The sequence below is a fragment of the Papilio xuthus genome, unplaced genomic scaffold (assembly GCF_000836235.2).
Source record: "Papilio xuthus unplaced genomic scaffold, Pxut_1.1 DF827680.1, whole genome shotgun sequence".
NCBI classification, from domain to species: Eukaryota; Metazoa; Arthropoda; class Insecta; order Lepidoptera; family Papilionidae; genus Papilio; species Papilio xuthus.
In genome coordinates this window covers 4,729,827-4,755,462 of record NW_013530969.1, presented here as the reverse complement: position 1 = coordinate 4,755,462, position 25,636 = coordinate 4,729,827, and the positions used below count along the sequence as shown (strand labels likewise).

The 25,636-nt window shown below is 33.7% G+C and overlaps 6 protein-coding genes across 8 annotated transcripts; 4 read left to right on the top strand and 2 right to left on the bottom strand.

Annotated features, from left to right (window-relative positions):
• The first annotated feature begins 80 nt into the window (after nucleotides 1-80).
• LOC106117297 (uncharacterized) lies at nucleotides 81-2,318 on the top strand. 3 transcript variants are annotated; one of them, XM_013311537.1, is made up of 3 exons: nucleotides 81-958; nucleotides 1,039-1,104; nucleotides 1,529-1,652. In XM_013311537.1, exons 1-3 carry the CDS (start codon nucleotides 553-555, stop codon nucleotides 1,555-1,557), a joined length of 501 nt encoding a protein of 166 aa, XP_013166991.1. In that variant the 5' UTR covers nucleotides 81-552; the 3' UTR covers nucleotides 1,558-1,652. The 3 variants fall into 3 exon arrangements, with proteins under 3 accessions (XP_013166991.1, XP_013166988.1, XP_013166990.1); XM_013311534.1 differs by having other exon boundaries at nucleotides 82-958; nucleotides 1,039-1,161; XM_013311536.1 differs by lacking the exons at nucleotides 1,039-1,104; nucleotides 1,529-1,652 and adding an exon at nucleotides 2,073-2,318 and having other exon boundaries at nucleotides 86-958.
• Nucleotides 2,319-2,450: 132 nt separating this feature from the next.
• On the bottom strand, nucleotides 2,451-15,018 carry LOC106117274 (ATP-dependent helicase brm). Its single transcript, XM_013311501.1, has 28 exons — nucleotides 14,252-15,018; nucleotides 10,954-11,495; nucleotides 10,608-10,866; nucleotides 10,315-10,401; nucleotides 10,100-10,200; nucleotides 9,739-9,877; nucleotides 9,406-9,595; nucleotides 8,961-9,099; nucleotides 8,517-8,691; nucleotides 8,182-8,289; nucleotides 7,948-8,068; nucleotides 7,735-7,873; nucleotides 7,560-7,641; nucleotides 7,273-7,430; nucleotides 6,988-7,165; nucleotides 6,430-6,672; nucleotides 6,091-6,257; nucleotides 5,780-5,968; nucleotides 5,448-5,606; nucleotides 5,069-5,240; nucleotides 4,730-4,839; nucleotides 4,487-4,607; nucleotides 4,155-4,340; nucleotides 3,772-3,968; nucleotides 3,562-3,687; nucleotides 3,361-3,487; nucleotides 3,041-3,221; nucleotides 2,451-2,802 (listed from the first exon to the last, which is right to left on the bottom strand). Exons 1-28 carry the CDS (start codon nucleotides 14,702-14,704, stop codon nucleotides 2,663-2,665), a joined length of 4,989 nt encoding a protein of 1,662 aa, XP_013166955.1. The 5' UTR covers nucleotides 14,705-15,018; the 3' UTR covers nucleotides 2,451-2,662.
• A 158-nt stretch (nucleotides 15,019-15,176) lies between these two features.
• On the top strand, nucleotides 15,177-16,782 carry por (Protein-serine O-palmitoleoyltransferase por). The gene has a single exon (XM_013311096.1). The coding sequence runs from the start codon at nucleotides 15,450-15,452 to the stop codon at nucleotides 16,770-16,772; it is 1,323 nt and encodes a 440-aa protein (XP_013166550.1). The 5' UTR covers nucleotides 15,177-15,449; the 3' UTR covers nucleotides 16,773-16,782.
• Nucleotides 16,783-18,795: 2,013 nt separating this feature from the next.
• Nucleotides 18,796-20,824, top strand: Torsin (torsin family member). Its single transcript, XM_013311110.1, has 6 exons — nucleotides 18,796-19,145; nucleotides 19,219-19,493; nucleotides 19,583-19,734; nucleotides 19,829-19,974; nucleotides 20,175-20,322; nucleotides 20,491-20,824. The coding sequence occupies exons 1-6, from the start codon at nucleotides 18,932-18,934 to the stop codon at nucleotides 20,618-20,620; spliced, it is 1,065 nt and encodes a 354-aa protein (XP_013166564.1). The 5' UTR covers nucleotides 18,796-18,931; the 3' UTR covers nucleotides 20,621-20,824.
• A 776-nt stretch (nucleotides 20,825-21,600) lies between these two features.
• Nucleotides 21,601-23,575, bottom strand: Atg5 (autophagy protein 5). Its single transcript, XM_013311111.1, has 5 exons — nucleotides 23,290-23,575; nucleotides 22,888-23,093; nucleotides 22,645-22,769; nucleotides 22,181-22,381; nucleotides 21,601-22,016 (listed from the first exon to the last, which is right to left on the bottom strand). Exons 1-5 carry the CDS (start codon nucleotides 23,443-23,445, stop codon nucleotides 21,910-21,912), a joined length of 795 nt encoding a protein of 264 aa, XP_013166565.1. The 5' UTR covers nucleotides 23,446-23,575; the 3' UTR covers nucleotides 21,601-21,909.
• Nucleotides 23,576-23,780: 205 nt separating this feature from the next.
• Nucleotides 23,781-24,995, top strand: Nep1 (protein). The gene is made up of 3 exons (XM_013311104.1): nucleotides 23,781-24,159; nucleotides 24,235-24,478; nucleotides 24,621-24,995. The coding sequence occupies exons 1-3, from the start codon at nucleotides 24,016-24,018 to the stop codon at nucleotides 24,941-24,943; spliced, it is 711 nt and encodes a 236-aa protein (XP_013166558.1). The 5' UTR covers nucleotides 23,781-24,015; the 3' UTR covers nucleotides 24,944-24,995.
• Nucleotides 24,996-25,636: the final 641 nt, after the last annotated feature.

The window sequence follows — 25,636 nt, the reverse complement described above, 5'->3', positions numbered from 1 at the left end:
TTCGTGTGGAACCTCTTTACATTTATTATAATTTCTGTTTTTAATTTGATAATAAGATAAGATTAATATTACAAAATTGAAAATATAAATTAAGACAGTCATAATTTGGTCGAAACTACTGTTTTGGGCAACTTTTCTATTCCATACACACCACTTCCTTGTTCCGGGTAATTTCTGAAACGGGTGGGTTGATTTCGACGGGACATTTATTTAAATGTAGTCGATTTGTACGGAAATATTATACTAGGCCTTTTTAATTTTGCTTTGACAAAGTGGCAGGCGAAGGCAGTTTTATATATGTTACCACAAAAAGTACTGCATGGATGGTGAGTTTTGTAATTGATCCACAAATAATTCCAAGGACCAATTTATACGTTACAAGCAAAGAGCACATAATAGCTAGTATAATCTATGTATAACTAATTCTTGCCATTTATGTTATCTGTGTTTTTAAACGTCAAACAAATATCAAATCGTTTTGTTTACTTTTACATCTTAATGTTTGTTTCATTTAAATTTATTAAAATAAATCAAACTAATTTGTTTAGTTGAATGGAAATGGAAAACCCAGATAGTTTACTACGTACGTTTAAATACTTACACGTTTGTCGTATATGTCTAGGAAAAGGACAAAACACGCTAAACCTATTTTCTAAAACCGAAGACGCGATAGGGATACTAAATAAAATATTGGAATGTTTCCAAATAAAGCTTGAGTTTAAAAAACATTTACCCTCATTCATTTGCAAGAAATGTATGGAAGATGTGACTATCGCCTGGAAGTTCCGTGAAAAATGCATTAACTTTGAAAAACAGTTTGCTGTGTACAATAGGAAGGTTTTAGAAACTAATGTGACTTTATTACACAGTAATGATGAACTGGAAGAAATTGAAGTGAAAGAGGAAATCGGACTAGACGAAGAAAATGTAGATTCAACAAATCACAACAAAATTTCAGGTAATTGCAATTTCATAGTATGTAAGTTATGAATAAAGTCTTGTCATAAACATTTTTTGTGGAACCAATATTAATTTTAGGAACAAGCTTGAAGAGAACTGCGGAAAATAGCTTGAAATGTACATACTGTAACAAAACCCTTAAAAGTAAGGCATCATTACAAAAGCACAAAGTTTCTATGCATCAAAAGAGAAAATATTTGGGTAATGTCACTGGATTTGGGGCTAACCGACGCTATCTTTGTACAAAATGTTCATACGCTACCCCACACAGCCAGACCTTGATTAATCACATGAGAACACATAATGGGGAGCGTCCATATAATTGTGATTGTGGTAAAAGTTTCACACAGTCATCCAGTCTAGCTGCACACAAAAAGACACATAGTACTGTCACATTCTTCACATGCTCTGTGTGTGGAAAACAATTTAAACATGCATTCAGTTTGAAAACACATTTACATGTTCATGAAATTGCTCAATTCTCATGTGATATCTGCAATAAGTTGCTTAAATCTAAGCAATCATTACAGGCGCATATGCAAAGACATTACAATATTCACAATTACAGCTGTGAAGACTGTGGCAGCACATTTGTAACATGTTCAGAATTAACAAACCATAAGAAAAAGCATAATATTGAAAAGAATGTGGAATGTCATCTTTGTGGTTACAAAACACATGCAAAGAAAAACTTAGTGATACATCTCAAAAGGTAAATATTACATGCGAAAGTAACTCTGTCTGTCTGTCCTCCTTTAATAAAAACTATTGATTCGATTTAAATGAAATTTGATACACAAATAGTCTAGAGCCTGGGCAAGGACATTTTTAATGTGAAAAAGGGGTTGTAAGGGGGAAATTTGTATGAAAGTAATGTCAAGTAAAACATATATCAATCAGAATTTCACACGAACTAAGTTGCAGGCACAGCTATTACAAACATATGATAAAAAACTTATCTTGCTATAAAATTATTTGATATGATGTATTATGGGATATGATGATAAGTATGATTATAGCACTTTTTTCCTCTTGTTATGGTTTGAAATGTTCATTGGTCCATACATTTGTGTGTTCAGTTCAGTTGTAATATGGATAACATATTATTTCAGACATGCCGGAGAAAAGTCATATAAATGTGAGCTATGCACTTTATCATTTTATACAAATGGTGACCTACAAAGACATAACAGAGTTCATACTCGAGACAAACCATTTATGTGCCCAACATGTAGCCAACGTTTCACACACAGCACCAGTTTGAACAAACATATGCGCAGTATTCACGGTATTGATTACAAATGGTCAGATGTGAAATGGAAAGAATCGAGAAAAATGAAAGTTGCCACTAAAAAGAATTATGCAGCACATGAAAAGTTAATTAAAACAAATGATGAATATTCTAAGTATTTTATTTGATTCTAAATAATCCACTTATTTTAAAAACTACAAAGTTACATTTAACCTAAACATTAAAATATTCTGAGTTATTATATAAAAGATTGATTTAAATTACCGATAATTAAATCTTTTATGTCAGGTATTAAATTAATAAGTTCTTGATAAACATGCAAATCACAAATACTATTAGTAAATTTACTATTAATAAAAAGAATAACTTACATTTATTAAGATTCAAAGTCATTTAAAATTCAAATATATGTCAGCTTATATGCAAAGTCACTAAAACTAAATATAATATCTAATCCTCTTCATAATCCTCGTCGTCGGAGATATACTTGCGCTGTTTGCGTTTTCTTGTCGGCGTGTTTTTGCTCTTACCCTTCAGTTTTATTTTCATTTTTACCGAACGATTTGATTCTCCATCCGAGTCGTCTTCATCTACATGAATAGATAAATTTCGATTAAAAGCCAGCATTAAGTAAATAGGACCATATCAAAATTCCATACATGGCGGCCATATTGATACGACTTGTTTAGTTATTTTGTGAAAAGAGATTAAGTGGAGTGATATGTAAGGGAAGCTAATGTTATAAGTGTTTTACCAGTTTTGGTAAATTGTAGTTTGTCCATAGTTTAGGGTTTTGATTGCTCTAAGTAGTATTGTTAACAATCTAACCTTTGTCATTGTCATCCGAGTCGTCAGAATTCTGCGCGGCGTCGTACCGGCGGCGGAACTCGATGAAGACGTTGCGCAGACGCACCGAGTCCTCGTAGATGAGCGACGCCTCCTCGTTGTACGTTTGGGCGTTCGCGCATAAAGTGAAGAAATCACGCTCCAAATCCGTTATGTCAGTGTACTGTGAAAAAAGAATAGAATTATGAATGGAATCAATAAATTACATTGAAACTTGTTTAGGTTATAGTTATATAATAGTAGTGTGTAACTAAGCAAATGACAAGATATTATTTTATAATAAGTTCTATTGCAATACTTGCCTTGCCATCTTCAATTCTGTTCATAATCTTCTTGATGTCCAAGGGTTTCTTTATAACGTCGTAATAATCTGGTAGTTCTCGTCGCGAAGGCAGTTTCATGAATGGCTCTGACAGCACTCGACCGGCGCTGTATAAATAAAAATAAATATCAATTTGCAATTGCATATGTTTACGAATATAAAAAAAAAACTAATTACTTACTCATCAGTGAAATCAATGACTTTCTTCATAATGCTCTTGAGACGTTTCTTAGTTTGATTAATTTCTGTTTTACTCTTTTTCTTTGATGAACAGGGCGCTTCTTCTTCATCGGAATCGTCTTGGCGTCTGAAAATGAAATAAAATTTCTAACCGTTAGTAACTTAGTTTCAAGTTGATCTAAATGGTCCCGGCGTCAGTGATATCACGTACCGTCGCTTGCGGCCTTTCTTGCGTCTCTTGTCCAGAACTTCATCATCATCGTCCTCTTCCTCCTCCTCTTCGAACTCCTCGTCGATGGCCTTGAGCCACTCCTTCTCTGTTAGCGAGTCCGTGTAGTCGACTTCTTTACGTTGTCGTGACCCGCGTCCTAAGGTCTCGTCCTCGTCCAAGTAGTTCCATCCTTGACCCTATTGAATAAACAATGTTACTATTAATTAAACATTAAAAATTTGAACAGCATAACCACTTACTGCACTAAGAGACGTTAATTGACCACTGAGGAAGACGAAGAAAAACGAAAAATCGTAGCAAAACATCAGTACTGGAACATGTTCTAATTTCTGTTTGTGCTGATATTTGCAGAGGAAACTTACCTTGTTGCAAACAACTTCGTCGTCTTCTTTGACGAGCCAGTCGGGCAACTCTGACTCTTCGATGAGGCGCGACTGCGATTCCGTCTTCTTACGCTCGATGTCAATCTGCTTGAAGATCTCCAGCTCCTCCTCCGAGCGCGCTATCATCTCGTTTATCAGATCGTCGTCGGGCACTTCGTTTTCCTCCTACAATACACAATTTGGAAATGAGTTCTATAAAGCGTTTGGATTACGGTTAAATTTTGTGTTACCATTTAATATAATGCGGTGATTTGTGAGTGAGTTATGTAATAACATATGAATAATAATTATACGAGAATTAACAATTTCACCTCTTCATCGTCGCCATCCTGATGCAGGATGCTCTGCAGGAACTGCTGCCGCTCAGAGCCCGTAGACTTCTGATCGAACATGCCCGCCTGGATAACCTTCTCGTCCATGTTCAACTTGTATCTATAATATATATGTTATTTATTCTACAATTAAATGTAACGAGTAAAAGTTGGAACCATATCTTAGTCCATAATTGTTTACTGGTTGAATTTACCGAATTAAAAAAAACGTGAGCTACATACCTGGCTGCGGCGAGGATTCTCTCTTCTACAGAGTTAACAATCATGAGGCGCAGCACTCGCACCTCGTTACGTTGACCGATACGATGGGCACGATCTTGCGCTTGGAGATCCTACAAGAAATTTTTACTACATTAGTTTGTTTAGAATAGGTTTGAAAACTTCTTAATAGTTAAGAAAAACTCCAATGCAAAGTTTTTTAAGAAGCGAGCAACCTTTGTCCAACTTAAGAGTTCAGTATTCTATATCATAGAAAATTTCTATCATCACGTTGGAGTCAATCCACAGCCTTCATGTGGTCTCCTGGTCTGTCATCATGTTGAAAGGGGGTTTGGTGCATACCTGATGTGGGTTCCAGTCGGAGTCAAATATGATGACGGTGTCCGCGCTCTGCAAGTTGAGGCCGAGGCCGCCGGCGCGCGTTGACAACAAGAAGATGAAATATTCAGAGTTCGCGTCGTTGAATTTCTTCAGCAGCTCACCACGATCCTCCGCCTTCGTCATACCATCCAATCTACACACATGAAAATTCATATCTTTCATTCAACTTTGTCACATAAACATTAATATTTTCCACAATTATAAAGATTAACAAATCTAGGAATAAAGCCTATAAAAAGCCAGAGATTTTGTTGATAAATGTACTTATAATATTTTTGGTTCAAGATAATGAAAAAAGTTTATCATCTCTACTGACTTTGAATTCAGTTGTGCATGTTACCTCAAGTACTGGAAGCCTCTCCAAGACAGGAAGTCTTCAATAATGGTCATGCATTGCGTCATCTGACAAAACACAAGCACTCTATGCCCCGTCCTCTTCAGCTTCGGCAGGATGCGGTCCAGCAGCTCAAATTTGCCCGACACCCGGTACAGGTCAGGCCTGGATGTAAAAATAATATTTTTAACATTTTACTTTTATGCATAGTACCTGTTGCCTGTGTCATCTTTTGTGTAGTTAAAAACTGATTGTTATATGTAAAAGATTTCCCAGCCTTTGCGTCCATCTAGATAACTACTATGTAACTAAATATTAGTTAAAAATGCATAGTTTACCCGGTGAGCACAGAGCTGCCGGTGCCGATGTGGTCGCAGAACTTCTCCTCGATGTGAGGGAACATGAAGGGATGGTTGCACAACTTGCGTAGTTGCACAATCGTGTTCATCAACGCCTTCGCCCCGCCCTTGCCCTTGTTGCCTTTCTCCGATCCGTCTGTCAGCAGCACGCCCTTCGACTGCATATGTCTGGCAACACAACACAAATGTAGTTAGACAAAACAAAAGAGTTTAATTCAAATAAAATTGTATATCATAAAATATTTGTTGCATTGCATTATAAAAAAATATAATTTTAGAATAGTACATACCTATATAGCACCCGTTGAAGTGCACTCATTTCGCACTTAATGATGTACTCCACCTTGTCGGGCAGCTGGCTCTCCACCTCCTTCTTCAGACGTCTCAACAAGAACGGACGCAACACTTTGTGCAGACGACGGATAATCAAAATTGTTTCTTCTTCGTTCAATTCCACCTACAATAATAATAATTAATAACATATTCATGGATTATTCAAGTAATTTACTTTTAAAAAGGAAGTCTCTGATCTTCATCATCAGCTCACTATAAGTCCCTGCCGAGGGGTACCCTATCCTAATCCTAGCCTATCCTAAGTTAAGGGTGTCAATTTCAAATATTTAACATACTTTTTCACCAGTGGTGGCAAATGGTGCGTTGAACCATTGCTCGAATGTTGAGCAGCTCTTGAATATGGATGGCAGCAAGAAGTTGAGCAGCGCCCAGAGCTCGGGCAGCTTGTTCTGGAGCGGTGTGCCGGTCAGCAGGAGCCGATGTGGTGCGATGTAATGCGTATTAAGCACCTGAGTTAGCTTGCAGTGGTGGTTCTTCATACGATGCCCCTCGTCAATTATCATGTACTTCCATTGTACCTGCACCAAATACAATAAATAAACTATCGAAACTTGTTTCAGTATCTATCAAAGTAAAGACTTAATAATAAAACGGATAACTTTTGTTGTGGAATAGTCAACTGCCATGCGTGGATTATTAAAATGGTCGTGATTTAGATTTTTTTTCGTCCCATTGGTCATTTCTTTCACAGGCAGAGTGTTTAATAACACATTTACACATATAAATTACACATAATTACACATAAAAATACACATAGAAATTATTTTTTGACAATTTATAATAAGACTAGGTCGATTATAAACTGGCAATATTTCCAATACTGACAAACATACCTTAGCGAGCACCGCCTTATCTTTGATGACATATTCATATGTGGTGAGGAGTACGTTGAACTTGGTGGATCGCATCTGCGTCTGCACAAGGCGACGCGACTGAGGGGATCCCTTGTAGGACACCACGGTCACGGTCGGCGCCCACTTCTCGAACTCCAGCACCCAGTTAGACAGCGTACTGATCAAGAAAATTATTGACACATATTATCCTCTCTTACATTCTCTTTGATAAAACAGAGACAACAGTATGTATCGAAACCTAATGCTAATTATTTATGACAATACCTGAGTGGTACAATAATAAGGAAGGGACCATTGACTTTCTTCTTCTCCATCAGATAGGTGACCAAAGCGATTGTCTGTATAGTCTTGCCAAGACCCATCTCATCAGCAAGGATACCGTTTAGATTGTTATTGAAGAGGGAAACTAGCCATTCCAATCCCTGTTGAAAAGAAACAAAATTTCAATACTGCACATTTTTCTTATTGAACTTACGAAACTTTACTTTTCTGAACATCCATGAAATTAAAGTAATAAGTTTTTTTATAGAATAAATCTGTGAAACATTTACCTTTATCTGGTATTCTTTCAATTTTCCATTGACTAAAATACTAGCCTGTTCTGTTACAGATTCATGAACTGTATGAGCAATGCTGAAAAGAAAAAACAGAATTTAAATTAGGAACAAATTTAAACTGTTTAAATTGAGAAAAGAAAATTAATTCAGACAGGTAAACAAATTTTACCTGTAATATGTTTGTTCTTCTGTCTTGTACTCGTCATCCTCAACCTTCGCCTTCTTAATCATATCACGCGCTCTCTCTTCGTCAGTCTTCTCTTTATCACTCTTCTCCTCCCGATGTTTATCTTTCCTTCCTCTCTTTTCTGTATGAACGCAATAACATTTACATTAGTACATATTATTATATAGTGTAATTTATATTCATCTTAAAAAATACCATCATCGTCCTGGCTGTCATCTCCGGAGTCTTCCGAATCTGACATGACTTCCCAGCCGGGGTGCGCCTCCATCCAATCCTTGAGTTGAGACAGCAAAGGCGCTTCTTCACCTTTCAGTATCTAAAAACGCGGTAAAAAGGACCCTTAAAATTGTGTGTCATAATTTACTGAAATATATGGATTAGGATGGAAAGAGTTTCTTAGAATAATTTGGAGAAAAGCAATGTGCTCACCTCGCCGGTCTTGGGGTCGACTACACTGACGCGCGTATCGGAGGTCTGCGAACTGTCGTCCAGCGCGTCTATCTCTCCGCCTTCCAGCAACTTCTTCTTTCTCGACTTCTAAATACATTAACATTAAAAAGATAAGCATTTTATTTTTAAATATTCAACCAGTTCTTCGGCCATAAATATCTAAGACTTGTAAAATTTATAAATTAAGGATTAATATTTTCACTATCTGCAGTGAACATATAATGAGTAAGTTATCCAAGATACTAAAACATAAAAATAAAGCAAGATATTATCGTTACAATTAAAGGTGATATCAGGCATATAAGGTCAGTTACCCTCTTCCTTCTTTCTTCTTCTTGCTGCTTCTTGCGCTGTTCCTGCTTGTGCTGTTTAACCATCTCCGTGAGGCTCGCGATGTACTCGTCTGTCTGAGACAGGAGGAACGCCAACCGCTTGTCTTTCTTTTGATCGATAAGTTTACGATATCCTTCTTCATCCTCCGCCATTAGACTATAAATAATATTTTACATCGATTAAACTTGTGAAATTTAGAAACAAAAGACCTCAAATAGATAAAATAGAAGTTCTATTTAAGATGTATTTTTTATAACTTTTTAAAAATTATTTCCCAAAGCGATTAAAGGTTTTGAACGGCACAACTATACCCCTAGTTTGTCAAATGATGGTACTCTGATTTCTTCGTAATATTTAGCTGTTGATTACTTTAATATATTTCATAATAAGTAAGCTAGTGTTAGCAGTAGTATAAAATAATGTACCGTCTCATACGCTCCTTCTCAATTCTCTCCTGCTCCTTCTTCTGCTCACGCTCGGCGTTGGCGTGGTAGTTCATTATCGCCTTGTTCATGCGCGCCAACTTCGCAATGTTGTTGCGATGGTACTCCTTAAAGTCCTTAGCTGGAATTCATGAACGTGTGTTTTTATAGCATGTTTTACTGTGCTTTTGCATGTAAATATAATTGCCAAATTTTGTGTTATGCACATTTTTTTTGTAATAATGTATATTTAATGTGTGACATAATCTCAAAGTGTTTGACATATTCCTTGCACTTTTGTTTAATTCATGAACTACCTAATAACACTAGAATAAGAACAATCAATACTTCTTTTTTTAAAAGCTATATTTATGGAACTTCGCTTATTACCGTGATTTATTTTATATTATTTAAGAAAATTTGAGTATATGTGATAAGATTAATATACCATGTTGTAACACAGTCTGCAGGAACTCCTGATGCTTCTGCCTGCGCTTCCTCTCCGCCTCGAGCTTCTGCTGCTTCTCCAGCTTCTCTGTGGCGCGCGCCTCGCGCAGACCCTGCCTTTTCGTGCGCTTGTACGCCTTTATATTGACTGCCGTCTCTAACGTTGTATCTCGACGGACTTGGCTGAGAATCTGATTATAAAATACTGAGAATTATATCTCTGAGTACAATTTTATTATAGTTACTAAATTAAATTAATGCTGTGTTAATATAAAAACAAAAGACATTATTCGTGGTTCGTTTTTAGTTTTTTCCTTATTAATTATAAACAAACCTCAGCACGTAATTGCTTTTGGAAGTTGAGAACGCGAAGTGCTCGCAATTCGATCTGTGCCTGCAGTCGCAAGTCATCGGCCATGTTGGCGGGCAGGTTGGACAGCACGTCGATACGATGAGCTATACGGGCTGCGATCCTATAAACATAACAAATCATGAACGAACGAACTTATCGCCTATAACTTAATCAAGGTATAATAAAGCTAGTACCATCTAATTCAATGGAATTTAATAAATTTAAAATGTTTATGACGGTGAAATAAAGCCAGAAACTGAATGACTAAATATCTAATTTCAAGTCAGCTATGAAAATAATTTCTTATTGTTTTAAGAATAATTTGTGAATACATAAAACTTACCTATTTTCCCTTTCGTTTAGAATTTGAATAGGATCAATGCCCACTGGTTTGGGAATGCTGGTGATTCGATTCTGCTTCGCACCTGGTGTGGGAACGCCGGGCTGAAAAAGTGTAATTATTATAGATTTTTGACTATGCTCGCACAATTTCCTATTAAGTAACTAAGTATTACTTGGCATTTAACTAAATACAATTCTTGAATTTGAAGATATTACCTGTTGCTGTGTGGGCTGTCCGGGGGGCGCCGGTCCTTGTGGGCGCACTGGGGGAGCACCACGCACTGGGGGTGGTCCGCCCACCGGCTGCATAAATATACATCAGATTTAAGTAAATTAGTAAAAAAGTAAAATGTAAGTACAAAAACTTCAGGAATTATTTTTATGTGAGGAAAATCTTTATTCATTTATATTAAAAAAATTGCTGCTTTTGTTTGCTGATATTTCTAGAAGGATATAATAAATTTCTAGAATTCAAATATGAGACAGTAAGATTGATAAGTTTAGTATACCGGATTAACTAGGGGCGGTGTGGGCTGCGTGGGCGGGGCCATCTGACCGGTCATGGGCAGCGGCGTGGGCGGAGCGCCACCGCCGCCGGCTGCCTTGCCGGGCTGGGGCTGCGCCTGGGCGTACGGCGAGGGCGGCTGCGCGGGCGGCGTGGGGCACTCGGGCGGCGCTTCGCCCGAGCGCTTTCCCGCTGCCATCATCGCGATCTGTTGTGTGATCGGCTGGTTGCGCGCCAGGTTACGGTAAGCCGCGATCTGCGCCCTGTCATTGTTACATTATATATGCTATAGTTAAATAGTTATTAAACTCTTTTATATAGTAAGTTTCAATAGAGACGAATCTACTTACTTTAACTGGCTAAGTTGAGTGTTCGAAAAAAGTCCTTTATTCGGATCTTGTGGATTAGTACGCGCACGGATGGCTAGGAGTTGGGAATAGCGTGGATCTTCCTGTAAACCTTTTTCCTCCATTGAGTCGATTGCTTTCTGTAGTGCATGCAGGTTGTCGGGCCCGGGAGCCGGGAGAGAGCCCTGCATGGGGGAGGATGAGGGCGGCGCGCCGTTCGCAGACGACGTAGAAGGCGGTGGTGCTTGGCCGTGAGGGGGCGTTTGTGCTGATGGCGGATGTTGTAGTGGCGTCCCGGAAGAAGGCTGCGACACAGGTGGTGTGTTGGCCGGCGCACTGGAGCCAGGCGAGGGGGCGTGAGCGTAGCCACCGGAGTGAGGTCCGCCAGATTGCATCATCACGTGATGTGGCGGCATCGGCGGGAGCCCTGAAGGATGCACGCCGTGGGGTGGAGGTCCGCCCAGTGGTAGCGGTACGCCGGGTGGGCCTTGCAGTCCGTTACCTGGAGGAGGTGGACCACCAGGCATACTTATCGCCGGCGGTCCCTGTAACAAAAAAAATAATCCGCAATGTTTACTTTAGATCTAAAAAGTAATCAAATATGACATTTTAGTAAAAACTATAAATTTGACTTTAAAATCCCAGCCATAGTGATTCTATTACATCAAAATATGGAGAAATTATTAATTTTTTTAATTTCACTGCCACACATAATAATTGCTGATTATACTCTTTATAAAGTGACTGCATTTAATTCAATTGAAAGATCTTTTCTTTATGAAATTCATTTTAAAAGTCATTACTTTTATTTTGTGAATGGTGTGACAAATGAAGCTATCATACCCATGGATGTAATAGTTGAAGGTTCCAGGACAAAAACATTCGAAAGACTGCTCTTAAGAAATAATATACAATTTTCCAAATTTTCAGAGAATCATGTGTATGGAATTTTAATAAAAACTTTAAATGTGATTCTATCTACAACTTACATTACAATATTATTATGTTTATAGATTTCAAAATATTGAAGAAGATAAAGAATTCTATGATTGGCACTCTGTGACCTCATGGGTAAATGAATATGTGACAAAGTATAAAGAACTTAAAAAAATTGTAATAGCCAAAACATTTGAAAAAAGAGATGTTTTTATATTAAAACTGTCTTCAGAGAAGAAGAAAGCCGCAGTATTCATAATGGGTGGTGAAATTGCTAGAGACTGGATCACTCCAGCTATCATTCTCAACTTAGTCAAGGAATTATTGGAGAAAAAAAGTTTAAGAGTACTAACAGAATATTATGACTTTTATTTTCTTCCATTCATGAACCCAGATGGTTATGTTTACAGTAGAAATGTGGTTAGATTTTTAATTTAATAAATGTTATAATGTAATTAGAAAAGTAATTATATTAATTAGATGCAACTTTTTAGAACAGATTTTGGGCAAAAAATAAAAAAGTATTTATTCCACAAATAGATTGTTTACATAACAATACAGCTGAAGGTGTCAACTTGAACAGAAATTGGCATTTTGCAAAGTCCTCTTTTAATGGTATAAAGTGTAATTTTATAATAATGTCCTTATTTTATATATTAATCTTATATGTTTCATATCTACTGTCATATACAATGACTAGGTATATAAAACACAATAAATTGTTTTGATAGCAATAGATATAAAACCAAAATTTTTAAATGGATTTATTCGGAATCCAGTTAGAATTTTTCATACTTTAGTTGTGCAAAATTAAGGGAAATGTTATTTTTCAGTAATTGATCAAGAGTGTAATGCTGTCTATATTGGTCAATTTCCTCTATCAGAAGAAGAAACCTTTTCTCTTTCTTTTGCTTTGAACAATTTGGCTCTAGATTTGATGGCATTTATTAATGTCAAAGGTTTCAATAGATTAATAACAATTCCATATGGAAATGAAGCAGTGTCTGTCAATCATGATATTTTAGTAAGTATCATTTACATTATGTACATTATTATAAAAATGTTTTCTGCTTTTAAATAGTAATTAAATCATCTTTATATATAAACGAAAGTCGCGTTAGTTACACTATTTATAACTATAAAACCGACCAATATGGCTGAAAATTGGTGAGGAGGTAGCTTAGAGCCTATAGACAGACATAGGTTACTATTTATTCATTTTTTTTTCGAATTTATGTCTTGAAGAGCTGCTTTTCATTTAATTTACTAATATTATATGCAAATGTTTAGATGAATGTGATGAGGATAGATGAATGGGTGTTTGAAGAGATCTCTAGAATGGGTGAACAGATCTTGATTAAATTTGGCATATGTTTAGAATATAGTTTGAAAGAACACATAGGCTACACTAATTAAGTTTTTTTTATATATCATGTCATGGGCGACAGCTACTTTTCAATATAGACTATTATCACACAAAATCAATTAAACAAATCCAACCCATCCTACAAAAAATGTTGCATCTCTTAAGAGATCTCATAACAATGCAAATCTTTGTTGGATTGGTGTTTGAATCCAAATATATCATTAATATATTCATAATTAAAAATTTTAAATTAACATAATAGTTATTTCATACTACTTGTTTTAGATGGAATTAATCACATTGGCAAGTGACACAATTAAAGAAAAATACAATGTTACATATTATGTGGGAAAAACAGAAAAGTATATTTGTAAGAGAAAATTTAATGAAACTATTTCATTTATTTACTTCAAGTAAAATAGGTATTTCTTTTAGTTCCAAAAACACAACATCATTATAAGTGGTAAAAACTAAAATTATAATCAAGGAACGAATGAAACACCATTCTATTTGAAAAAACAAACAGCAAATTTTTCAAGAAGTCATATGACAGGGGAATTTTACTGTTACAGATAATTCATCGGGAAATGTTGCAGACTGGGTAAAAAAGATGCTGAACATACCAATTGTTTACACAGTTTATTTAAAACATGGAGATAATGTTCTACCTAAATTTCAAGATGTCAATTCCCTAACTCAACTCTTAAGTACTATTTTAAATGAAACTTTAACAATGGGAAGGGATATTTATGGACCCTTATTTAATAATAGTTATAAATTGATAATTAAAGTTAGATATGTTATTTGTATAATCATTATTACAATTGTGAATTAAAAATCTTTTTGTTTATTGTTGTATTATGATTATATGGGTAGTTATCACCAACATTTGTAATGGCAATAGATACATTTTGAAAATGAATATAGCACTTTTCAATTGGTGTCTTCTCATTAACTCTAGTATAATTGTATAATAGTACAGTTACATAAATTACATACCTGACCAGGAGGCATGTGGCCTAGTTGATGCTGCATATAACCTGGTCCCTGTCCCGGAATAGCAGCATGTTGTGAAGGTGCAGGAATATTGGAATGACCATTAGGGCCAGGTGGGTGCGATGGATGACCAGGTGGTCCAGGAATGTGTGGCCCAACCATATGCGGCGGAAGTTGATGTCCGACCGGAGACATGCTCGGATGTTGTTGCGATACATTTGGAGATCCATTGGCACTCGAAGCAATTGTGTGTGGTGGAGCACTGGCCGGCATATGATTAGGCAATTGCGGCTGCCCCGGAGACGGAGCATGCGATGGGGGTGGTCCATTAATATGTTGCGGGTTATAAGGACTATGCGGTGACTGCGGCGGCGCAGGGCTTTGAGTCGGCGGTCCCATTGGACTGGGAGCCTGCGGCGGCGGCATTGGGCTGTTTTGTGGCGATGGACTAGCCATCTCGAATACTCTCAATAACTTAAAAAAACTATCAAATCATACAGAAGAATCACATTTGCTTCATAAATATGTCACTTTTGTCTAATAGATGGATTTTTTCGCATTCTATGGCGGAATGCTATAACTGAGAAATGTCAAAAACGTAAGTAAAACACACCAAACTTTAACATAAACAGTTATTTTAGAAAGTAGCTTATAAAAAAGGGTGTAATACCTTAAGTACACAAAATATTTATTGATAATTACGAATTATCGATTAAAAATCTAATTTCTCATTTCATAGCATAAAGACAACATTACACCGTAACATAGATGACACGGCCACAGACTGATACACCAAGACTAAATGGCATTGTAAAGGTAAAAAGCAAAAACCTGCATTTTAATTTTTATTCTTTGAATTTTTAGTCTGTAATGTTTTTCTGTCAAATTCCAAATATATTTATTCTGTGTTTCGCTTAAATATTTCAAGTTTAAATTTTAAAATTTTGCTAAAATAAATTAAATGAATGAAAATTGAAAATAATGAACAAAGATGTTTTACAGTATTCACAAATGTAAAATTATTCAACTTACCTAATCGAAGTACAAAGTGATGTGCTTGTATTAGTTTAGTACAAATAAAAACAACACATTTTTGTTTGTTACCCGGATTAAAAGAGGTAAAAACAAACTATATGTTTTTAGATATAAAGTTTAAAGAACCAAGTATAAAGGGAAATGCTAATGGTCCGAGCAAGTTAATATGGATGAAGAAGATTATATTGAGAATACATGGACTTACTTTCTTTTATGTGGTGAACCTACTTTGTATGAAGGCCTTCGATTTGCAAGAGATTTAATAATTGCCAATTTAACTTTGCGTTTCATTATTCAATGTACGTCCTTGCCACATAATGGACGCCATTGTTTATCTTTGGTGATTGGCACTTTTCTTCTATATTACAATGTTGGATCAGCTATAATATGGACTTTAGGTCTTATTACTGGAGCTTATTTTGCGATTACTTTTCTAACGTTAATAACAAAACAATGGAGAGGTTTTATCATCACATTGTTGGTTATACTATTTATAGTACTCTGCGAAGTGTATGTTGTGAATCCAAAAATGTGGCAACAAATAAGAGGCATTCAGATGATAGCAGCAATGAAAATTATATCTGTGGCAATTGAACTGGACAGAGGTTTGTTCAAGGAGATGTTGAATCCTGTAGAGTTTGGAGGGTATTTACTTTGTCCAGCAAACAGTATTTTGGGTCCATGGATACAATTCCACACATACTCTTCTTATCTTGATGTTAAATTTTTATCTCGCAGATGGGTCACATTAATTATTATTAACCTTGCTCAGTCTATGCTATTTTTAATTTTATCAAATTGTATTGTACCTTGGTACATAGATGATGATACAACTTTGTGGTTGATGACATATCGTGATGCCCAAGCTTTTCGCATGTCTCATTATTTTGTATCTAGCATGTCAATTGTTTCAATGTTAAGTGCTGGTTTTGGTTTAACAAATGATTGTCATTTGGATATAGAGGTTACTAAACCATTTTTTATAGAGTTGCCAAGATCTTTAGTTCAAGTTGTTATTTTCTGGAACATACCTATGCATCAGTGGTTGAAAAATTACATTTTTAAAACATGTCAGCCTTATGGGCAATTTATTGCCATATTTACAACATATGCCATATCATCACTTTTACATGGCTTTAATTTTCAGCTATCTGCTGTTCTTCTTAGCATAGGTACATTTTCTTATGTAGAATATAATCTTAGATATAAAGTTGCCTCAGCATTAGAAGTATGCTGTTTAGCAAATCCATGTGCAAAACAATGTGAACATAGATATAAGAAAAACAGTTTTATAGCAGTTTTAGTGAATACAATTTTTTCTGTAATAACAATTATGCACCTTGCTTATTTAGGTGTGATGTTTGAAGCATCATTTACTGTTCAAGAATCTGGTTATTCATATAACCACACTATAAGTAAGTGGGAAAATCTCAATTTCTTTAGTCATGGCTTTGTAGGGGTTATGTATCTAGGTTACATAATGATGTAAATCTTGTAATTCTAATAAGACTGATAATTTGTGCACCTTGATGTTTATATTTGTATTTTTTTTATAGTAGGAAATCATGGACTTTCAGTATTAATATTTGATAATTACTAATATTTCTTGTAAACAATATTTCATGATGAAAATTTATCATTATGTTTATTATTATTATGTTTATTTTACTATATAGGTTATAAGGTAAAAGCATTTGCATTGAATGATTTAATTGAATTTCATAGTATAAATAATACAATTTTTTATACCATGTAATTCAATTAAACAATTTAATGTTAATCATATAAGTTTTCCAATAACATATTTACTGCTACCACATATAAATCGTTATACTCACTCTTCACATATCTACTACAAGCCATTGTCAGACTTGTCTGGAATTTAAAAACAAATTTAGGAATAAATATATCTTTTTCTCTTTATAATATGTATTAGTCTAGATAAAAACTTTTAGAACATTAAATCAGCACAGTTTTGTAACATGAAAAAAATTTATTACTATTGTGAGCACACTTAATTATGCCATTGTAGATTATACACTTAACACTGCCATACATTAAGGCTTTTATGAGGTTAGAGCCATTGAATAAATCCATCACAAATGTTAAAATGTTGTTTTACTTGTTTGTTGTGTGTTCGTACTTCTACTTCATATGTTGCATTACTAACATGTGAAATTTGTATTCTATAATTTAATTCTTCTAAAGATAATCTATCTACTTCTTTAGATGAATGGAAATATTCAGGTCTGGTATATAACACAGTAATTTTGTAGTCTTTTGTAATTTTTTTTATAACTTTCAACAATGATTTAAGGTACAAATCCATTCTACATATTTTATAGTTTTGTTCAGACCAATAAAATGCTGTCAATGTGTCAAAAATAATAAATGATATATTGCAATTTTTTAGTAAAATATTCTCTAAATTCTGTAGGGTTACATAAAACTCAGTTGTGTCAAATAATTCCACAAGAAATAATTTCTGAAGTGAAGCCTCAAAAAGAACATCTATGTTATTTATATCTAAATTACAATTTGATGAACTTTGCTTTAAACATTTTATAAGTTTACTTTTAAATGCTTTCAACAAAATGCCCATATCGAAGTTGCCGTCAGTACTGAAAATTAAAATTCCCGCTTCTACGCCACCTAACTCCGTAGGAAGTAACGACTGACATATTATATCAAAGAGAAGACTGGAGATATTTGCCTTGCTAAATATTTCAATAACATCCCCTTGCTGTGGTCCATTTTCGAATAATATTGGATAAAAATTTTCAATTCCCGGCTTTTTTAGAAGTCTCGTCAGTAACTGTATACCTGATTCGACTTTAAATTGTTTTGACATTTTGTAGTTGATTCCAGTACATCTAGTTTTCTAGTTTGTTCAATCTTTTTTACGCACTTACACGTCTAGGTTAGGTTTTATTGAGTTGAGTGAGTTTGAACCTTGAGTTTCATAAAATGTAATGACATTGTTTATTATTATTACACAAGTGACATCAATACAAAGGATAAATAAGTTTTTTTTATTTAATTTTATGACCTGGTAGCATAGACCTTCAGGTCATATCTTATTTGGAAAATGTTCGTTACTTTGACAAATAAGGATGGGCGTTAATTCAAAGATTAGTTAAATTAACTGTTTTACGTAATAAGAATTGTTTGAATAACAATTCTTATTTATAAGATTTACGGTATCCTGTACGAAGGGGCACAAAATCATCGAGACAGCGGTTGAAAATGTTTTATAAATTCTGTGCAGTCCAGACATTTCTCTTCTGCACTAGAATAATCGCCAGTCGCCAAGTCGCAAGCAATTGCAGTCGTTCTGTAGAGCAGATATCGGTGGCCATGGGGTTGCTGGACTGACCGTGAACGTTGTTTTACTGTTTGATTTGTATTCTTTTGAAGTTTGACCTGACCTAAAAGTCTTTGTTACCAGGCCATAAAAAAAAATTGACGTAAGGCTAACCTATTGGCAAAACGTCAATTTAAAATTGTTATTGGAATTGGACTTCGGAATTAAAATTATATTAACAAACATAATATACTAAGATAAATACTTTGTTTTGAGTAAATATACCATTATCCTTTAAAATTAATGGTCGAAGTATATAATACTTTTATAGTACAAATATAATAATGCTCTATTTCAAGTTAAAATTCTTTCTTTTTTATATTTTATTATTAGTGTTAAATGTTAACTATGTTGTTACTCAATTTATAACTGCAAGTATTATAGGCAGTACCGTACTTGGCGGTTGGTTCGGTTGGGATACGGTGAAGGATAATACATTCTGTCTTTTGCCGAAGGTTGAATGTTGCAATGATAAACATGTACCCTATAATTTAAGCAGTAAGTTCGCATTTTAATGTCTATTTCAACGTTATTTTTTTTTCTTGCTGAAATTCCAATTCCTTTTTAACAGGATTAAAAGTGTCCCTGTCCCAAAAGATGTTTGGCCAACCACTTGTGAATGAGTTGGTTAATATTTTAGTAGCTCATAAGGAATCTATAAAAGATGTGAATCGCCAAAACAAGAAAGCTCTTGTTATAAGTTTACATGGCTGGTCGGGTGTTGGAAAAAACTATGCCGCATCTATGATAGCAGATGCAATTTATGCTAAAGGCATGCAGAGTCGTTTTGTAAAGATGTTCATGGGTAAGAAAGATTTTGACTGCAGTGATATGGAGAAATCTAAAGTAAGTCATATAATATCCCACCAATTTATTTTAAACAACTGCGGTAGATAATATTATAAGACTTATCGGGTCTCTTCTACTGTTTCCAGAAAGATTTGATGGCGACTATTAATCTGATAGTAAGTAGTTGTCCCACGTCTTTAATTATATTTGATGAGATCCATGACATGTGTCCAACAATTTTAGATACTATAAAGCCAATGCTAGACCATCACCATGCTGTTGATGGAATAGATTACAGGTAAATCATTTTAATTGGAACATTGTCAAATGATTAATTTTTGTCATAATTTGCTTAAATATTTTTTTATTGTGGCACATTATTATGATTATAGGAATAGTATATTCATTTTTATATCTAATATTGGAGGGCCTCAAATAGCAACAAATTTATTAGAGCTATATGACAAAGGAATAAAAAGAAATGAAGTGGAGTTCCACCATTTCGAACCTATAATAAGGCGTACATCGTATTACACAGGTAAAACTATTATTTTCACTAATTTTGAACAATATTAATAAATTGTAAATTCTAGTAGTGTTACGCTACAATTTCTGTAACTCCACATCAAGCATGCATGTATGTTATTTTTCCTTTTCATTAAAATTATAATTTTTTTTTCAACATTTAACTATAACAATCGTACAATATAAATTGAACTATTTTTTTTTGTTATTTAGGTGGTTTCGAGAAGTCATCTACAATAGCTCAGCACTTAATTGATCACTACATACCATTCTTGCCTTTGGAACAGCATCATGTGGAAATGTGTGCCTTAGCAGAGTTCCGTGCCCTTGGTGTATTGCAGCCCACTGAAGAAATGATGATGTAAGTAATTCTATCATTATGTAAACCAACTATATTAAGATAATAAAACAGACTGTAAAATTGATTATTTACACATACAATGCCACCATGTGGTTTTAATTTCATACAAAATAATCGAAGCAAGGGACTTATAAATATTTTAATAATTAATACTTAACATCTTTGCAGAGATGCCCTATCAATCATTACATATGGACCCAGTGAAGATCAGCCCATCTTTGCGAACAATGGATGTAAAAGATTCGTAAAACACATTCCTTATGTGATACAAAAGTATAAACCGAAAGAAGAATTATAAAATTTTGTTAGCACTTTTGTGATATAGTTTTACAGAAATGATAGCTTTAAGCTAATGAATAAAGCTCAGCTAAAAGCTAATGTTAAGATCTAATCTTTTTATTTCTTATTATTTATTAACACCTTTTTAAATTAAACTTTATCATAATTGAACTTGTAAATATGGCCATTTTGTCAATACAAATATTTAAAGAGCAAAATTAAGTCTGACCAAATGTTAATTTTTTTTATGTAATAATTGTAGAATATACTTTATAAAAAACAGTTTTATACTTTGTGAATGTTCAAAAATTATGTTTAGTGAGTCAGTTTTTCTTATTTATATTTTTGTCATTTTAATATTTATACTGTGATTCATTACAAATATGTCCAATTACAAAGTTTTCTAGCATTGTATTATATTATTCCATAAGTTTTCTGTTTATGATATTTATGTGACTTCTAAAATATTATGTGACGGTAAAAATGTTTACTATAATCAGCATTTGTATAAATCACATAATACTTTTCTTAATTTTCTCTTCGTGTATTGTTTATAGGTTGTTAAATACAGGTAAAAAAAAGTTCTATTTAATTTACTCGATATTTATTTCAGTTTATGCAGGTGGTCTTATTTATGTTTCTTTTTTAATTAACAAAGCTTACAAGGAAGATTTTAGGGAAATCTGTATATTCTTAGAATGCAAAAAAAAATGATAGCATATGTTTTGTTACCATTAAAAAGATAAACTAAATTTCTCATTATGGTATTTTACCGTTGTAAATATGTAATTTTTACTTTGGTTTCATTTTTGTTTATTTACTATATAATGCACTTAGCTTATATACTTTATAGCGGAAGCTTATATCTTAGAGTAAACTTGTTTAAATATAAAAAATGTAAATATTGTAAGAAATAAAAGAATATGTATTAAATATTTTTTGATTTAATGATATTATTTTTTGAATTCTGAAAACATGTTTTTCTTTAAAGTAGTAAAGATTATTTATGCTTAATAAAAGCAAATAATAAAGTCTGACCTTGAGAAGTAGTCTGACGTTGCCTTAAAGTGTTTTACTGTTGATTTAAATTACAAAAGATGAAATGTGTATAAAAAGCTAATATTATGAACTAAGTCTTTTGGGGATGACACTTATAATCAAAAATAAAAAAACAAAGATACTTATTATAAAATACCGTGAATAATCTTTAAGCATTTTCTTGCATGTAGCTTTTAAAATTCCTCTTATCTCAGTAGTTCCATATAGATTTTTTTAATAAATATTGAACACTTAAAAAATATTATGTATTTAACAAACACATAAATGAAGGAAATTATCAGGATAACTCATATGTTCGGAGAGCCACTGTAGTGGGGTGTCTGGTGGAATCATTATTCCATGTGTCCTCAACTTAACTGAAACGAAATTTAAATAAAATTATACATGAGAATTTTGAAAATAGATTCACTTATTGTCCTTGAATTTTGGTATATTTTAAATTTCTTAGTTTGTGTAGAATAAAATATCTTTTCTGGTTTAAATCTCTATTTTCAGTAATATATTTCAAAATGTTGCACACCTTCAATTTTATCAGGAAATAATTCCGATATTAATTGCTGCAAAACTTTCCTACTGCCATCATTGTTTTTTGGGCTCACTAAACGCTGATTACATGTGCCATCATCAGAATAAACACGTATAGGAACATGTTTAAAGCCTTCATTTTCTCCATGTGATTCCATTAACCTTCTGTTGATTGCCCAAAATTGATCAAATTTATCTAAAACATGATAAAACAGATTTAGTACACATCTATTTATCAAGAGATTATATAACACTAGCTGTCCCACGCGACTTCCTCCGCGCCTTTGAAGAAATATGTAATTAGTGGCCTATATGTCATCCATTACAGAACAGAAATTGTCCAACAATAATTCAATCCATCCAGGACAGAAAGTTAATGCCGCAATTGTTATATTAATTTCAACTCCCAGGGTGAGTCAGTGGCACTAATCATGGCAAGAGAAACTGTTGTTTTCTTACCATTTTGTAATCCTAGCCATAATTGATTGTGATCCTTTTTTTGCATTGTAGACATCACTTGTCCTCTATGTTTGAGTACATCAGCTTCCTTGATTGTTGACATAAAGTGTGCTTCAACAACATCTCTATAAACAAGAAGTATATGTTTATTTAATTTGATAGTTTTTATTTGGAAAATTGGCAACAAATCCAAAGCACCACAATATAACTATTTAATTACCTATTAAGTGGGATCATACTTACTTATTTGGACATCGTAGGAGTATGGTCTCTGGAAATTTTGTAAAATGTACAGTCAATGTCCAAGGCAATTGTGAATCACTGCCACAATAAAGGTCATACAGGAACCCAATAGGATAATGCCACTTCAGTGGTTGCCCATTATAATCAAGCCACATTTCACTGTCTGCGTTTTCTTGAGAAATGTAACGCAGGAAGTGTCTTTTCATCTGTAGGAAATTACGAATAAACTAATGTTATAATTAATAAACAACAATTATAATATATGACAGTTCATTATTTGTAGAAAAGAACAAGGTAAGTTAGTAAAATCTGTTTTTTATAATTAATTAACCTACATAATTCTTTACATTCTCTTTATAGTAGGTTTATCACACTAAAACTGTAATTTGGACGTCAACTTACTTTATCAGTTACTAAAGGAAAGTAACTAAGCCTGGGAACCATCACATAAAAAGGGTCTGGTTGTTGTATTTCCATTATTTCCTCTTGGTCTAATTGAAAACAAATGGGTAATTTTCCGTCCCATATTTCACGAAGAACCTCTCTGTCGTTTGCCATAGTTTATATGGTATCTATATGATAAGGTAAGGTTTTCTTTTCGCAACACTTTGATATTTATGTATCGATTATTATTGATTTTTTTGCAATGTTTTGCAAAACAGGAAACAGCTGATTTCAAAGACTAAACAAGTCATTGAACATATCGATCAAATTTTACACTCTTTGAAAAAGTTAAAAAACTCAAAAACACTATTTTATCATTTTTAAGGTGTTTAAAAAAAGTTTTGTCAATAGCACTTTTAGCCTATTAAATTTGGTTAAATTAAAGAACACATATTTGAAAACCTGTAAAAGTTTGTAAACTTAACAGAGAAGTTGACACTTGTCAGCTGTCAACGTCAATATCTATCAAATTCAAGCACGTGGAGACGTTAAGGTTTTGTTTTGTGTATACTTAAAAAATTACTTACTGAAAAGGACATATCTTTTATGGCAAATGATCAGATTTTTATAAAAAATTAAGAAGGGGATAAAGGAAACTATAACCAAGAACATATTTTACCTTGAACGACGTCAAATTGTCTAACTCAGACCCTGCAAATTGTGCCTGCATATTAGAATTCAAAAATGGGAAAGAAAAGGAAGTTAGCAGCCAATAAAGATGACTTTGAATATGATCCTATTCCTAAACATTTAGTTACATCACATATAAAAAAGCAAGAAAAGCGTTTAATTGTAATATTAGAGAACGCTCAGCTTGAAACTGTTAAGGTGAGAATTTATTTTTCATTTGCGTTTAATTTATGTTGCTTCTTAGTGATTATTCTTTTCTTTTTAATATTTTAGAATGGCAACAGTTTTGAACTTCTGAATTGTGATGATCATGCTGGTATATTGCGTAGAAATGACAGAGATCCTGGGTCATGCCGTCCGGACATCACTCATCAGTCATTACTGATGTTGATGGACTCACCTTTAAACAGAGCTGGCCTTTTGCAAGTATATATTCACACAGAAAAAAATGTTCTCATTGAAATCAATCCACAGACTAGGATACCAAGGACTTTTAAAAGATTTGCTGGATTAATGGGTCAGTATCCTGAAACTAGTTGTTGGTTTAACAATTAATTTTTAATATGTATAATTGTCATTTGGCTTTCTTTTTTTGTACTTTAATTGTAATTTAATTTAACATTGCACTTTAATTTAAAGTATTTTTTATTTTATTTTAGTTCAACTTCTTCATAAATTTGCGATAAGAGCATCTGATGGACCCATGAAATTATTAAAAGTTATAAAGAATCCTATAACATCACACTTACCTGTAGGGGTAAGAAAAATAACAATGTCATTCAGCTCCAAAATGGTACAAACATGTAGAGACTTGGTACCAAAAGAGGAGCCAATAGTACTTATAATTGGGGCCATGGCGCATGGCAAAGTGGAAGTGGATTATTCCGAAGATGTTCTATCAATCAGTAATTATCCTTTATCAGCCGCCTTAACATGTGCAAAACTGTGCACAGCATTTGAGGAAGTTTGGGGAGTCGTGTAATAAGTATAATTATAATATTAAAGAATTTAATTATAATTAACAAATAAAAGAATGTTTGTTTTATTTTTAAGACATATGTGTTGATATACAAATATGTATCTGCCAAAATTTTATAATAAAATTAACAAGAAAATGTAAGTTGAGTCTTGGACATGCCAGCGAAAATGGTATGCACATCATATTTTGAACTCGTGTTCAGAAATTGTTTTGAGGGATTACCTTGCAACATTGTTGTAAAACACATTTTACTACGTTCGAAACCGTATTCCAGTCAGAGTTAATCAAAAGCGAGTTAAGTCTCAGGCTACAGCTTATTGATTCGGAAGAATTTATAACCGCTAACTAATTTTGGCACTTAAATCGAAACTTAAAATTCGACAACTTATTTCTCGTTTAAAAATTGCCCATAAATTGCTACAGGCGCTCAAGAAATATTCTATGTCTGAATCAACATTATAAAATACCGTCCTTGCCTGTGATTTTGTCCGCGAGGAATTTGAAAAAAATAGTATGGGGCCTATGCCTATGAACTATTCCAGACAGTAATCTGTTTCTGTGCCAAATCTAGAGCCATTTAGCCGTTTGAGAGTTAGGGAACATACCCACACTACGTGACCTATTTTTTTAGTTTTTTCTACCCGTCTCTCCCGTCGATGACCACTCGTAGTAGTTACACGTAGTAATTCATAATTA

Bases quoted from the DNA above. Each gene is read 5' to 3' on its own strand.
- LOC106117297 (XM_013311536.1), top strand. From the start codon at position 553: ATGGAAATGGAAAACCCAGATAGTTTACTACGTACGTTTAAATACTTA. The intron at 959-2,072 runs GTAATTGCAATT...ATATTATTTCAG, and splicing joins AAATCACAACAAAATTTCAG to ACATGCCGGAGAAAAGTCAT.
- por (XM_013311096.1), top strand. From the start codon at position 15,450: ATGGATGAAGAAGATTATATTGAGAATACATGGACTTACTTTCTTTTA.
- Nep1 (XM_013311104.1), top strand. From the start codon at position 24,016: ATGGGAAAGAAAAGGAAGTTAGCAGCCAATAAAGATGACTTTGAATAT. The intron at 24,160-24,234 runs GTGAGAATTTAT...TTAATATTTTAG, and splicing joins CTCAGCTTGAAACTGTTAAG to AATGGCAACAGTTTTGAACT. The intron at 24,479-24,620 runs GTCAGTATCCTG...ATTTTATTTTAG, and splicing joins AAGATTTGCTGGATTAATGG to TTCAACTTCTTCATAAATTT.
- LOC106117274 (XM_013311501.1), bottom strand. From the start codon at position 14,704: ATGGCTAGTCCATCGCCACAAAACAGCCCAATGCCGCCGCCGCAGGCT. The intron at 9,100-9,405 runs GTATATTAATCT...CATGAATTCCAG, and splicing joins GCAGACTGTGTTACAACATG to CTAAGGACTTTAAGGAGTAC. The intron at 3,222-3,360 runs GCAAGTATTGCA...CTTTTTTCACAG, and splicing joins ACAGAATTGAAGATGGCAAG to TACACTGACATAACGGATTT.
- Atg5 (XM_013311111.1), bottom strand. From the start codon at position 23,445: ATGGCAAACGACAGAGAGGTTCTTCGTGAAATATGGGACGGAAAATTA. The intron at 22,770-22,887 runs GTAAGTATGATC...TCTTGTTTATAG, and splicing joins CTCCTACGATGTCCAAATAA to AGATGTTGTTGAAGCACACT. The intron at 22,382-22,644 runs GTAAGAAAACAA...ATCATGTTTTAG, and splicing joins ATGGCTAGGATTACAAAATG to ATAAATTTGATCAATTTTGG.
- Torsin (XM_013311110.1), top strand. From the start codon at position 18,932: ATGCTCTATTTCAAGTTAAAATTCTTTCTTTTTTATATTTTATTATTA. The intron at 19,975-20,174 runs GTAAAACTATTA...TTTGTTATTTAG, and splicing joins GCGTACATCGTATTACACAG to GTGGTTTCGAGAAGTCATCT. The intron at 20,323-20,490 runs GTAAGTAATTCT...ACATCTTTGCAG, and splicing joins CCCACTGAAGAAATGATGAT to AGATGCCCTATCAATCATTA.